The sequence below is a fragment of the Salarias fasciatus genome, chromosome 18, assembly GCF_902148845.1.
Source record: "Salarias fasciatus chromosome 18, fSalaFa1.1, whole genome shotgun sequence".
NCBI lineage: Eukaryota > Metazoa > Chordata > Actinopteri > Blenniiformes > Blenniidae > Salarias > Salarias fasciatus.
In genome coordinates this window covers 1,888,240-1,903,402 of record NC_043762.1, presented here as the reverse complement: position 1 = coordinate 1,903,402, position 15,163 = coordinate 1,888,240, and the positions used below count along the sequence as shown (strand labels likewise).

Below are 15,163 nucleotides of genomic sequence, written 5' to 3'. Positions count from 1 at the left end.
AAAAGGGTGGGAGTGGCTATCTCACTGAGATCCGCCATCTTGGTTCTCTCCCCTGGCCTGCGCCAGACTATTCAGACGTTTTTGAGCAGAAGCTTTGATTATTTTAGACAAGAGATAAGATTCAGATTATTTGTGTGACCGAGATCGACTCCAGGACTGCAGGAGTTGACCAGATGCACCAGACCCCCATTGAACCCCATGTGAACAGATGTCCCGGCTGGTTTTTTTTGGATCCCGTTCAGCGACCCCATTCTTCAGAGCGTGCCACTCTGGGTGATGTCCATCTTCGTCCCCTTCTTCATCGTCTCCATCCCCCATCTCCACCATCTTGGGCCATCCCATGGACACTCGTTTTAAAGGGGCGGTAGGATTTTTCTGAGTGCACTCAAGAGTTTTTTTCTTTATTGGTTTTCTGGTTTTGATTGCCTGGCCGGCCAGTGTGTATTGGACATTTATCTTGACTGAAACAAGAAGATGTGGGTGAAATGATTATTGTAAATAGTTGATTCTTTTGTTGTTCCTTCAATATATTTTTTTGAACTGCCAATTGTTGTCATGTTTGAATGAAGGACAGAAGGTCCAGTTAAATAGATAAAAGAAATTTCCAACCAACCTCCCTCCCGAACCTAGACCACACCAAAACCTGGTGCAGACACGAGGGGAGGGTTACAAAATCAAAACTGATTTCAGCTACTGTTGCCTTTCGCGGACTGTGAGGACTCTGTCAGAAAATGTAACCACTACAGTACAGAAGAGAAACCATTTTGTTATAATTTACCCTGCAATTTAATAATAATTCAGCTCAAAAATATGTGGGGTGTTTTTTTATTTTTGAGTCCAGAGTGGAGCAGTAGAAATAAGGTATCAGTGACAGTCTGTGAAAAATACAAGCTACATTTTTTAAATCACCCATCCATCCATCCATCCATCTTCAACCGCTTATCCAGGGCCGAGTCGCGGGGGCAGCAGTCTCAGCAGAGATGCTCAGACTTCCTGTCCCCAGACACTTCCTCCAGCTCCTCTGGGAGGATCCCAAGGCGTTCCCAGGCCAGCTGAGAGACATAGTCTCTCCAGCGTGTCCTGGGTCTTCCCCGGGGCCTCCTCCTGGTGGGACATGCCCAGAACTCCTCCCCAGGGAGGCGTCCAGGAGGCGTCCTAACCAGATGCCCGAGCCTCCTCAGCTGGCCCTCTGGATGTGGAGGAGAAGCGGCTCGACTCCCAGCTCCTCCCTGGTGGCTGAGCTCCTCCCCCTGTCTCTCAGGGAGTCCAGCCCCCCTACGGAGGAAGCTCCTTTCAGCCGCTTGTATCCAGGATCTTGTCCTTTCGGTCATGACCCAAAGCTCAAGACCAGAGGTGAGGGTGGGAACGTAGACTGACCGGTAAATCGAGAGCTTTGCCTTTCGGCTCAGCTCCTTCTTCACCACAACGGACCGATACAACGACTGATCACTGCAGCTGCTGCACCGATCCGTCTGTCAATCTCACCTCCACCCGCCCCCCACTGTGAACAAGACCCCAAGATACTTAAACTCCTCCACTTGGGCCAGAGTCTCTCCACCGACCTGGAGGGGGCAAGCCACCTTGTTCCGGTCGAGGACCATGGCCTCGGATTTGGAGGTGCTGATCCTCATCCCTGCCGCTTCACACTCGGCTGTGAACCGCCGCAGTGCATGCTGTAGGTCCAGGTTCGATGAAGCCAACAGGACAACATCATCTGCAAAAGCAGAGATGAAATCCTGTGGTCCCCGAACCGGACCACAGAACACCACTCGGGTTCAGATCAGGGAGGCCGTGTGATCCAATCACTCCCCTCCAGGTCTCACCGTCGCTGTCCGCGTGGGCGTTGAAGTCCCCCAGTAGAACCATGGAGTCCCCAGTCGGAGCACTGTCCAGCACCCCTCCCAGGGACTCCAAGAAGGCCGGGTACTCTGCACTGCTGTTCGGCCCGTAAGCCGAGACCACAGTGAGGCACCTGTCCCCGACCTGAAGGACCAGGGATGCGAACAACACCTGGCGCTGAGCTGTGGGGCTATAAGCAAACCCACACCAGCCCGCCGCCTCTCACCGCGGGCAACGCCAGAGAAGTGGAGAGTCCAGCCCTTCTCCAGAGGAGGGTTCCAGAGTCCAGGCTGTGTGGAGGTGAGTCTGACTATATCTAGCCGGCACCTCTCAACCTCCCTCACAAGTTCAGGCTCCTTCCCCCCCAACGAGGAGACATTCCATGTCCCTAGAGCCAGTCTCTGTGTCTGAGGATCGGGTCGCCGGGCACCCTGCCGTCGGCTGCCACCCAATCCACACTGCACCCGGCCCCTACGGTTCCCTCGGCGGGTGGAGCCCACCAGAGGATAGAGGAATCATTCCCAAAAATAACCACTGACCAAATCTATGGCGTACCTACAAGAGATTCAGCCTCATGATGCAAAGACCAGATAGAGTGTTGTGGAGAGCAGTCGTTTTTAAGACCATGGTCTTGACTTGGTCTCAGTCCCTTAAAGGTGTAATACTGGATTGTCTCGAAAAGACGAAGCCAAACGTCTGTTACTCACTTTTTGAACAACACGCATTTGCCAGACCATCCGCCCGGCTCTCCTGCTTCTCCCAGGGAACGCCTATCAATGGCGGAAGCGTGCGAGCACGTCCTCATCTTCTCCGGGCGTGCACGGCTCTGTTTACAGTTTCTGCGATCGGCCTCGCTCATAAAGCTTGTTTTCCGAAACAGTTACAGTTTCATTATGTCAGACTCGCCATCGGTAAGCACTAGCTGAAACGGAGGCTCACGGCTACATAAACACTCTGGATGCGCAATACGTAGAACGTGATTGGGAGCGAGCACACAACGGCTTGAGGAAAGCAGCTCGTCAGAATGACTGACAAACAGACCCACCAGTTATTTTGATGATCCACCCGGAACTCAAAGCAAATAGAAAATCCTGTATTACACCTTTAAGTGTTGGTCTTGATTTTGATTCTTGATTCTTTCGTCTTGTCTCGAGCTTCCATGCTCTATGTACAGTCAGACACTCGAGGTCAAGCTGTCCAGTGGAGTTTTCTTCCGGTTGAAATTTGTTAGAGGTATGATCCATGTGAAATCTTTTAAGTGAAATCCTTTCGTTTTATTTGGAACAAACTAAAGTTTTCATGCAACATAGGGAATGTCATCTGAGAAAACTGAAAGCACTCCAGTCAACCAGAAACACACAGTACATTTATAACTTCATGAAGACGTCCTCCTCTTCCTCCTCCCTCATCGTCTTCCTCACAACAAGGATGAACCGGAAGTGACCGAGAGCTGAAACAAAGCTCCAGAAACTTTACAAAAGTTCACTTAAAACTAGAAACATGGCGGAGACTTGATTATTTGTACTTTTCACGAGAAAGAAAAACACATTCACTGTGATCAGGAGACAGTTTCAGGTCCCAAAACAATGTCTGTCTCCATGACAACAGCACAAATTCTGTAAACAATGGGGGGCGCTGTTGGATGTTTTTGGAAAGAAAACACATAAGGAAAGTTCCACCTGAGGAGCGCCGTTGTCGTGGAAACAGGCCCCCAAAATGCAATCAAGGGGCTGTCATCATTTCATGATCTCTCAGCTGAATCTCCACTGAACTCAAACACAAATCACTTGAATCCAGATCACTTTGGACCATTTCAGAGTTTGGATTCATATAAATGACAATATGTTCATGAAAAAAAATACAATAAATGACAGAAAACATTTTCATATTTAAAATCATCAACAATAGAGTACCAAAATATGTTTTTTTTCTAACATTTCAACTCATGGGGTTTGATTTTGTTCATAATATTTCAAATAAATTAAGAATTGATGATAAAAAAATGTTGCACGTTGCCTACAACAAAAACTAAAAGTAAATATCACGTTTCTGGCTTCTTCATCAAGGTGAATATTGATTTATTAGACACGTTTCACCGTGCCGGTTACATGTTAATGCAGAAAATGAAAGTAAATACTCTGAGTATCTACACATAATGTTCAGCAGCAGGGAAGCAGTCACCAGAGGGGCTGTGGAGCAGGAAGCTGCAGACCCCTGAGGTGGTGTCCGGGCCTTGCTGCTCTCCAGAGACGATGGCAGACCTCCAGACTCAGGATTCACAGGCCCTGCTCCTCTGGCGCCTTGTGTCCACTCTATGACCAAAGAGAAAGACCATCAAGCAGAGATCCTGGTTATATCAGCGCCCATCTGCAATAGCAAACGCTTAAGCTCCATCATGCTGACTTTATTTGAATCATTCATTTCATGCCTCACACCTCTAAGGCTGACGGTCGGTCATGGTAACTTATATCACCAAAATATGAAAGATGGTTTCAGTTATTTCACACTTGTGTTCACAACATAATTCCATCTGTGTTCGTCAATAGTAATCTGATGCCTTCGGTGAATAATCCAGAAAATAAAGTAAAAACATTGAATTAGAAGGTGTGTGCAAACATTTGAAGGAATGGGAGTCAGGAGAGAAAATGTCCTGACACTGAACTTCTTGCTCTTTAAATTCTTCCTCTTATTCAGGTTTTGTGGAAATAAGTCAAGTTTCTTTATCTGTGGCGAGCTGACAGCTCTAATGTCGCTCTTACCTGCAGAACAGAGACGGAGCTGTGTGAGCAGACCGGAGCGGAGGACGGCTGGAGGCTGACGGGCAGCGGGGGGGTCTGGGTGCTGAGGGGGGCCACGAGGGGCGACAGATGGAAGGAAGGGTCCTGACGGGTCTGACGGGGTCGGGAGGCGGAGGTGTCTGACTCGGGGGGAAAAAAGGCTTGATCGTCTCTGAGCTGCTGGAAGTCGGAGTCTGCTGATCGGTCCGAGGGGGAGGGCGGAGCCGAGCGGTCCCCGGGGGACGCAGAGGAGGGGAGGGTGGGGGTTAACGTCATGGTGCTGTAGGAAGGTGGGACCACGGACATGTGACTCTGAAGAAGCTGCATGATGGCCCCGATGTTCGCTGACATGCCAGACTCCAGCCTGCAACACAGACACCATCTATGGGATACAGATCAGCTTCCACGGTGTGTGTGTGTGTGTGTGTGTGTGTGTCCTTTAACTTTATTAGATGAAGTCAACTTTTATTTTCTACAGAGAAACAGGAAGTGGTTGGGTGTGACGGTGGATGAGAGTTTGAGCCCACCTGCTGATCTGCTGCTGCAGGGCCTCCAGTCGGTCGCCTAAATCCACCTTCTGCCTCCAGGAGACGACAGGCGGAGGAGAGCAGGGGGGGGTGGTGGGGCTGGAGGGCCAGTGGGAGGTCCGGGGGGGAGGAGGAGGGCAGAGTGGAGAGGGGGTCCTGGGGGGCTCTGCGCTCCAGAGCGGACAGACGCCGGAGTCTCCTGCAGGTGAAGCAGGTATTGAGCCGAGTGTGGCGTCGTGCCGGTGATTCAGATCGTCTCTGAACGTTTACCGCCTGTTCTGTGGGACTCGTCCTTGCAGCTGGAGCGGCCCCTGGTGCTGCAGGTCTGGACGGGACTGGTTCCCTCTGGATCTCCCGGGTGGGCCTCCTCACCGGAGAACACCGGGCCGTATCTGCACACACTCTCTCTTACAAACTGCTGCTTCCTCATTCAAGAGTTGACAGTTTGGTCAGTTATGTAAAAATCATGGCCTCAGATGAAAAGAGAAAGCATGGTCACGATTATTTAAAATGGAGACACTAAACTTTTTAGGACGTGAATAACAAAACATACAAGATATGTTGATGCTGGTCTGGTTTGCTGCTGCCGCGGTGCTCCCACTGCTTCCTCCTCCATCCAGACGCCGCTCTTTGACCCCTCATGGAAACGCTGTCCCCTGCAAACACACACAGCAGTGAAAATACACTGTGATGACGGTGATGTGGTCCGTCTCGATATTCAACTCAAACAATGTCACTTAATAAGCCACGGATGTGAAAAAAGGAGCATTTTAGACGAGCAGGCCGGAGTCCTGACCTGTGTGAGCGGAGGACAGTTTGTGTTTGTGAGGCCGGCTTCCTCCGTCACCGTCGTCTCCGCTGAGAAGACTCACAGCGTCATTATTCACCTGCACAGCAGCACCAGCACGGGAACAACGTGGTCATTTGCCACAAACTACACAACCTTTGGGTCAATATTCACCAGGTTCACTCAGTTAATACCGGAAATAATCCATCAGGACTGCACTAAGCAGAATCAGTAACAAGCAGGGTGCAGCAGGTGAAGACAGCAGAGGGGCTTTGATTGACTTGACCATCGTTTATTTCTTGTTTTTAAAGAAATCATGAATTAAAAAGCAGCTTGAATGAAAAAGTGGAGTTTAAAACGAATGAATTTGTCCCTGCAGAAGAAAGGATGCCTTTCAAGTCAAGATCACTGAAACCTCCAGCAGCTTCCCTGACAGACAGTCTGATGTGTCCAGCAGGAGGCGCCGGTGAAACATACATCTCTCAGGTTGAAGGTTATTTCCAGGTTGGACCAGAAGTGTTCACAAAACTCAGGATACATATCCAGAACCTGCAACACAGACACCGACCAGAGTGAGCTGCACTATTGAAATAAAGAAAAAAACCTATGGGCAGTAAAGGCTGCATATAAAAACGGATCCCTGCATGTTTTTTTGTCTTTGTTTAACACCTTCTTGTAATCTTTTACACATTTGACTATTGGATCAATTGATTTCTTTATGAAACTCAGTTTTGCTTTATTTCATGTTATTGTTATATAGCCCTGTGTTCCATGCCGACTATATTATGCCGTATAAATAGTATCAGGATTTCATTATCCAGCTGGTTCCTCTCTGCTGCAGCAGCCCCACAGCATCAGTCAGTCACCTCGTCAAACAGACAGTGACGGTGACGGTTCAGCGCAATGCTCAAGGACACCGAGTCACAGCTTCCCAGAGCGACGCGAGTCTCCAAAACACCAGAAACAGTCACTGGATTTATCAGCGGTTTCTTCAGAGAGAAATGAAGTCAGAGAGAGAGTCGAGGTTGAGGAAAGATCTGACTCCTGCAGACGTGTTCAAGTCCTGACTGAAACCAAACGTAACATTCAAATCCATGAGTACAGCCTCTGTGTGCGGAGGCTACTGACGCCACCACCCAAACACACTCCGGCCGGACTGCGACAGCTGTTACCTCCAGCACATCTTCTCTTTGAATCTTGTGCAGGTCGCAGTAGGTCAGAGCTCGGACGTCAGCGCTGGACTTCCCAGGCAGTGAATACAGATTGATGGGTTCCCCAAATATGTCGTTCTTACCTGGAGCAGGAGAAACGGTGGATGTGTTCAATTTGACTTTCATGGCCTGCTGGAGCTGAACCCACAATCTCAAAACCAACAGATTATTTCAACAAGACAAATTCATGTATCCACAGACTGAGAGAACATACAGCCATACCCAGGATAGCGAGCACCACGTCTCCTCTGAGGATCTCGATGGAGCCTCTGGAGATGAAGTAGAGCGCCGATATCAGGTCTCCGGCGTGGACCAGAGTGTCTCCTGGAGGGGCGTGGGTGGTCTTGAACCGCATAGCCAGGGCCCGAAGACAGCCCTTAGTAGATCCTGGACAAGAGCAAAAACAAGTGCGTGGTCTTTTTTACAGCTGAATTCAGAAACATTTAGAGATTCATATACTTGTCGCTTCATTTACGACCTTTGAAGGCTTTACAGTTCTGCAGCAGAGTCCTGTTGAGGTGGAGACAAATGTCTGCCTGCAGGCACTCTGGAAAGCCTTTCAGCACCTACGAATGTAGACGTCAGAGACAGAAGGTTAACGTCTCGCTTCATTTTGATTCAAAGACCGTCTGAGCCTAACAGGCTTGGATAGCTTCTCCAAAGACCAGTCAAATCCAACTCACTGCATTCATGTCGATGCCGTTGGTGTAGGACCAGGCGTGCTGGAAGTACTCCTCCAGCCGCTGCCGGAGAGGATTGGGAATCTGGTGGAAGCGGATGAACTCTCGAACCCTCATCATCTGAGCGTGGTAACGGGCCGTGCCGGAGTAAAGCCTCTGGATGATGGCGGACACGTTTCCAAAAATACTGGCATACATGAGAGCTGCAGGAGAGACGCGAGCGCTGGATCAGTCAGCTGCTGCAGGCACAGGGGGGTCTGCTGAGTCCACAACCCCAAAATATGAGGAGGAACCACTCCAACACCCTCCATGAAATCACCTCCAATCAGCATGATGCAGATGGAGAAGATCTTCTCCGAGTTGGTGTTTGGTGAGACGTTTCCGAAGCCCACGCTGGTGAGGCTGCTGAAGGTGAAGTACAAAGCCGTGACGTATTTATCCCGAACGGAAGGACCCGAACCCAGCACCGAGTCATTGTACGGCCGCCCCAGCTGGTCTCCCAGGTTATCCAACCAGCCGATCCCGGCCGACGTGGCCCGCTCCACGTTACCGATGGCGTACCTGAGGCCGAGGAAGCAAACCGGTTCACCGCCAGGGAGTGAAACACACGAGTGAATGCGCTTGGCTGGTGAGGTGGAGCGATGTACCAGATGCAGGCCAGCCAGTGGGCGATGAGGGCAAACGTGCACATGAGCAGGAAGAGGACGGCGGCGCCGTACTCTGAATAACGGTCCAGCTTCCTCGCCACACGCACCAGCCGCAGCAGCCGAGCCGTCTTCAGCAAACCAATCAGAGTGGTGGTCTTTAAGGAAAAGGTCCAGATGACAGAAATCATCCCGTCCTCTAAAGTCTTGTGCTTCTTCTCAGTATTCTTGACCCGCCATCACTGTTTTTCACCCTGCTCATACCTCTCCCTCGCCACCGGCCCGAACCACTTCCTCTCCAGAGCGCGAGATCAGAAGGTCGAAGGGAATGGCTGCCACCATGTCGATGAGAAACCAGCCTTTGAAGTAGTGGACGGCGATGCGAGACGACTGACTCACCACCTTTCAACAATCCACCACAGACAAACAGCAAGCCTCATTTTCACTGCAGGGACACGATCCTTTAATACATCTACAGAAAAATCCAGTTAGATCTCAGCTGTGAGGAGAGCACAGGATCTGAAGTGACTCGGACAATCGGATCAGTTCACCTCATCATTGGAGTTGACGTATGTGGTCCTGAAGTTGATGATAATGTCGACAATGAACATGATGTCCACGATGAAATCCACCACGCTCAGCGGAGAGCAGGAGTAACCGCAGCTCTGCATGGCTGCCTCCTCCTGCTCACTGAGCACCAGGAAAAGGAGGAATCCAGACAAAGTGGAGAAATCAAACCTGTTAAAACGCAGCTTCATCTTCAAGCGGTTGGAGGCTGGAGAGAATCTGGACCCACCTCAGCAGAAAGGTAGCAGAGTACGGTGTGAATATGGCGGTGTAAATGACTAAAAGCAGAATGACCCAGTCCCACACCGCTTTGAAGGGACTGTAGTGAAGGATGGTCCACTTCTGGATCCTCGGGGTCTGGAGCTTGTACTCAGGTAACACATCAGCGCCCAGAGAGAGGACCTGCACAGCTCAAACGGCCACAGAGTTTACACTCAGGTAAACACACTTAAGAGGAGCTTCTCCTGGCCAAAAGGCCGCATTTCAAGACATTTCTAATCTTCCTTGAAGTTTCTGGTGGCCTCAGGGCGGTTCCAGGCCCTCGGTGAAGGTACTGATGTGAGAGGGATATTTGAAAAAGTGTGTGGCGCATCAGCTGGACCAACCTGGGTGACTTTTTCTGTGACGTGGTGCGTTCTGTCCATCAGTTTGCAAGGTCTGATTTCCCCATCGGGCAGAGTCACGTAGGCCTCAGTCTTGGTGTCCAGTAAGCTCTGAGTCATTTGCTGAATCCGTACAAACGCCAGGAAAGAACATACCAAACATCAGAGAGAAAGTTCAGCATTTTCACTGACAGCAACAAGACGAGCGTTTGAAAATTCTACACAGCATGGTTGTGCTCTCCTTGACTTTGTAAGATTCATTCTCAAACTTTAAAAGGACAGAATCTTGTTGGGAGAAGTTGAAGTCAAGCTCCACGCTCCCAAAGCATTTCATTTAAACAGTACTTGAATGGCTCTGACTGGTGTGTGTACCTGGCTGTTTGTCCGGCAGCGCAGATCAGAGTCCGACGTCCCGACGGGAACGCTGCTCTTTCTAATGGTTACCATGCCGACTGAGGGAGAGCACAGCCTCAGTGTTTTACTACTGACGTCATTCAGCTCAAAGGGTAAAATTACTGCATTCTGCGCAGTGGTAACTGCTGATGACAGTCTATTGAATGAAGTGTGTTTCCTCTCACCAGGGACAGCAGCTTGACCAGGGCCACGGAGAGTGACTGAAGGTCATGCATACGACCTCTGACCTCTGTGAAGATCAGAAGCAGGCCAGAGAGGCCCTCAGGGCCCAGACAGCCAGTGGCCATCCCAGAAACTCCCACAGATTCACACATGTACCCTGACCAGTGTGTGCTGTGCCTCTGGAGGTGGGGTTACCTCTGAGGAGCGTGGGCGGAGGCCAGCGGCAGCGCCACTGTCGGGGGGGCAGAAGCCGGGGCGGCAGCGGCTCTACCTGCTGCCCTGGTGTCCACCGGCACCCCACAGCCTTCCCCTTTATCTCTGTTCTTCCCATCACCCTCGCTCCGTCGCCTGGCAGGGCGGGAGTCGTGGGGTCTGAGCGGCGGCTCCTCGTCCTCGTCCTCGTCCTCCTCGCTGTCCCACAGCATGAGCTCGGCTGCAGCCTCTCCCAGCTGCTGCCTCTCAGGGAGGGACAGCAGCTTGTCCAGGGCCACGGACTCGTGTCCCAGAGGAAGGAGGTCCGGGTGGGGAGCGCCCAGCTCGCTGTCCTGTGACAGGACCCCCACGCTGGGGTTGAGGGAGCGCAGGAGGCGGCGGAGACGTCGACGTCGAGCTGGACGGCAGACGGAGGGAAAACATGGAGAAGTTACTCTACAGGCTGAAGAATGAAAATACAGATTGATTGGTTCAAATATTTAACATTACTCTTAGCTTTACCCTGTCATTCTGATATTTTACCTTCAATACTATTTATTCTTCTCTTTTCTGTGTAGAGCTACAGCTCATCCAAATTGGAAATGGTGGAAGAATTAGAAAAAACCAAGGAGATGAGAAGACTCATGAGGCAGTGTGGGAGAGTGGCGAACACTGTCCACACTCCTGGAGTGACAGCAGAGTGTTTGGAGCGTACCTGAGGTCAGCCAGGGGATCTGCAGCACTCTGCTGAGTTCCTGAACCGGAGAGCTGCTGGGTACTCTGGGATCAGTGGGAAGCTCGAAGTTCAGAATGAACATGATGACCAGACCGTCTTCATTCTTAACTGGAACAACATCGATCGCACACTGGAAACACACTCCTTGTGGTGAGAGAACAAATGAAAAACATCCATCTTTTTATCCATTTTCACAAGACATTAAGAGTTATTGTTTAGGATTGCTGCCATTTTTCATTTTTCTGTTTTTCCCGGGAGGGAACTCAAAACTGAGAGTGATTCCTGCACAGTTCATTTACTGAGACTATTTTAAAAAAAGCAGAAGTTAATCTGACTATAAAAATGTGTCCCTAACTTGCATGAATGATGGAATAAACACTTGTATCAGAAACAAGACAACCAGACTGGCATATCAAACAGCCTCGGATCACATGTTAGCGTCTTACAAACAGTGTGTTGCTTTGGTCTCTATGTGGCTCATCGGACTTGTTGTCATCACAGATTCCATCATTTCGACATGCAGATCAGGTTCAAACAGGAAACAGTCTTTCTTCTGAGACACATTCAGAGCATAAAATACACAGCAGAAACAGAGCTAAAAGCTGTGAGACTGGAGACAACACACACACACACACACACATATATGTGCATAAAAAAGTTACAGCGTGCACATTTGCAAACACAAATTCAAACTAAAATGAATTAAAAGGTTCAAACAGTGTGCTGTTGCTTTATTTGTGGAGATATTTGAAGTTCAGCAATGTTCTCTGTGGAATTCATCCAGCTGAGAGATAAATGTCAGTCAGGTTTTGACCCCATCACAGTCCATGTAAACAGCACATGGGGCTATTTCCTACAGTCGGAGCTTCATGCGTATGTCAGCCCCGTCAGTTGATGGGGTCACATCTTACGCCATAAAAGCTGAGTATTCCAGTTACCACATTCAGTTTTCATGTACACCAGAGGTGTCAAGCGTACGGCCCGCGGGCTGGATCAGGCCCGCAAAAGGATTTAATTTGGCCCGAGAGATGATTATGTCAAGTACATATGAGCTGCAATTTTTCAATAAACTGCTGTTCTAAATGTGTCCACTGGATGGCGCAACAGCAATTGTGTTCTGCAAGCAAACTGTTTATACCAGGGCAGAGCAAGTCGGTTGAGCAAGAGCCAATCAGGTGAGCTCCTTTGTATTTTGCCTGCCAGATTCTACCTTTACCATTATATGCTTTTTCGCTCTCATTGCCTCAATATGAGTTTGTGGAGATGGTGCCAATGTCAGGTACAACAACATCCGATGATATTTTCACCGCACTCGTCGGCGCCCTGGACAGGGTGGGAGTGGATTGGTCCCGCTGTCAGCCTGGCTACGGATGGTGCGCCCTCAATGATCGGGAGAAAAGCAGGTGTTGTGACAAAGTTCAAAGAGAAAGTGCAATCTGCAAATGGAGGACGTGATTTTTGGACTTTTCACTGTATTTTGCAGCAGGAGGCTTTGTGTTGCAAGTCATTAAACATGGATCACGTCATGAAGGTGGTCATCCAAACGCTGAATTTCATCCGATCCAGAAGGCTGAATCACCGTCAGTTTGACAGCCTTCTCAAAGAGAAAGACCACATCTATGGCTTGCCATACCACACTGAGGTAAGGTGGTTAAGCCGAGGTGCTGTGCTGAGGCGTTTCTGTGACTTACCAGAAGAAACTCATCAGTTCATGGAAAGAAAGGGCAAACCGGTGTTAGAATTTCATCCTGAAGAATGGATGCAGGACCTTGCATTTATGGTGGATGTTCCCGAGCACCTGAAGAACTTGAACAAACAGCCACAAGGGCGCAACAAAGTTGTCACACAGTATTACGACAGCATCCGCTTTCAAGTTGAAGCTGTCACTGTGGGAGACGCAACTCTCCGGTGGCGATGCGGCGCACTTCCCCCGTCTGAAACGTGTGTGCGCGAGCCAACGTGTCGCGGACATGAAGCGGTTCAAAGATAAAATAACGGGACTGTTGCAGGAGTTTGAGCAACGTTTTCAGATCTTTGGTGAACTGGAGAAAGACTTCAAAGTGTTTTGCTCGCCATTCACCGTGAATCCCTCTGATCTGCCCGTCAACATCCAACTTGAAATAACTAACTTGCAGTGCGACTCAGATTTGAAGGGCAAATTTGCCGCAGTCAGCTTGGAGACATTTTACCAGAACCTCTTGCCAGGTTGCCCCAACTTGACATCCCTCGCTGCAAAGCTGTTGTCCATGTTTGGAACCACATCTTTGTGAGCAGGTTTTCTCTATAATGAGCATTAATGAAACAAAGCTGTGCTCAAGGCTCACGCACAGCCTCTTGAATCACATCCTGAAGCTGGCTGTCACTCAGAATGAGACGCCTGATATTGATGCGCTGGTGAAAGCTGAAAGACGCCAGGTATCAGGAGTCAAATAAACAATGCAACCCCACTTAAACTGCTGCCCGAGACACCTTTATACAGTTTTGTGAATCGCTGAGGCATTGTGTGTTTGTGTGTTACTTGTCCTCAGAATATTTAAATAACTTGATGGGATTTATGCTGAATAGTGATGTTGTGTTTGCACTATTTTGGATGCACTGACCCCAGGCTCCAGCTTTATGTTCATATGTTTTTTATGTTGTGCAATTTTTTTTTATTGTATTTTATTGTTTTGCACATTTAATCTATGTATGATTTGTGACTGTGGTTCTTGCACTTGTTTGGGCAACAGAGTTTTATCATTTTTATCAACATTTCTGCCTGAGAAATAACACCCTGATATAGTTCTGTGGTCTGTGATACTGTTTTGGTTCTGTGAATCGCTGAGGCATTGTGTGTTTGTGTGTTCTTTGTCCTCAGAATTTTGAAGTAACTTGAAGTTTTTATGATTAATGCCAGGTGTTGTGTTTGTCCTACTTTGGACAGTATTGAAACAAAGAAAACAATCTGAAGCTGTTGTTTTTAAGTTACATACCATGATTTTGCTGGTCCGGCCCGCTTGGGATTAGATTTTACTCCATGTGGCCCCTGAGCTAAAATGAGTTTGACACCCCTGATGTAAACGCTGTAATGGGGTCCTCTGATGGGAAAGATCTTAACGTGGTAGAGAGGCGAGCCTGTAAACACAGCGAACGCCAGGCGTGAGCGGCCCTCACTGCCATTCTGTGGTTTTCAGTGTGTAGAGTTAGTGGAGGCAGGCTCAAGGGATCCAACAGCCTGCAGGCCTGATGATTTGAGGTTACATGTGTTGCCATGGCAACGTGACTCAAAGTGACGTTGCCATGGCAACATCCCTCAGAGTGACATCATAGATGCAGATGAAAGCGCAGACTTGACAGCTCTCACATCTTCTACCTGCTGCAGCTCTGTTCTCAGTCACACGGTTCGAGAACTCGTGTCAGCCTACAGCATTCATCAGACTCTGCAGAGAAACGTGAATTCAGGAGAGACCATGTTTAAGATGAGAAAACCGAGGTTTTTGAGGAAAGCCGATGAGCGTTCCACTTCACTCCCCCCAGTGGATGACGATAGGAGGGAAAACAAAAATTCTTGTTCTGTTCTTGAGGAAACAGAAGCCATCAAAGAACAGAACAGAGCACTGAGTGTCCAGAAGGAGGCGCTCCACAGCCAGCTCACCAGCACCCAGGAAGCCCAGTACAGGTACAAACAGCTGAAAGCTGAGAGGGAAGCGGCCAGCAGTTTAAACAAGCTGCTGAATAAGCAAGTGCAGGAGCTCAGCAGCAGACTCCAGGCTCAGATAGCCTTGGAGGAGAAATGCAGGGCTGCACAGAAAGAGAGAGATCAATTCCTGCAGGCCAACCAAACTCTCCAGGAGCAAATCCAGGAGGTGTGCAGCAAACTGAAACACAGAAAAGCTCTGGAAAAGGACTACAAGGCAGCAAAGGCGGCAACTCGAACCCTGAGAAAACGAAATGAGACTCTGGGGAAGACAGCTCGAGACCTCCGGCTGGAAGTCTCCAAGCAAAATTACTTGGAGGAAAAATGCAAACGCAAGAAGGAGACAAAC

The 15,163-nt window shown here is 49.3% G+C and overlaps 1 protein-coding gene across 1 annotated transcript; it reads right to left on the bottom strand.

Moving 5' to 3' along the window:
• Positions 1 to 4,115: 4,115 nt before the first annotated feature.
• Positions 4,116 to 10,635, bottom strand: LOC115405377 (potassium voltage-gated channel subfamily H member 6-like). Its single transcript, XM_030114943.1, has 17 exons — positions 10,406 to 10,635; positions 9,995 to 10,067; positions 9,638 to 9,757; positions 9,262 to 9,434; positions 9,017 to 9,155; positions 8,730 to 8,867; positions 8,469 to 8,623; positions 8,141 to 8,382; positions 7,825 to 8,024; positions 7,620 to 7,707; positions 7,364 to 7,528; positions 7,103 to 7,224; positions 6,408 to 6,479; positions 5,414 to 5,507; positions 5,144 to 5,342; positions 4,599 to 4,980; positions 4,116 to 4,151 (listed from the first exon to the last, which is right to left on the bottom strand). Exons 1-17 carry the CDS (start codon positions 10,633 to 10,635, stop codon positions 4,116 to 4,118), a joined length of 2,628 nt encoding a protein of 875 aa, XP_029970803.1.
• Positions 10,636 to 15,163: the final 4,528 nt, after the last annotated feature.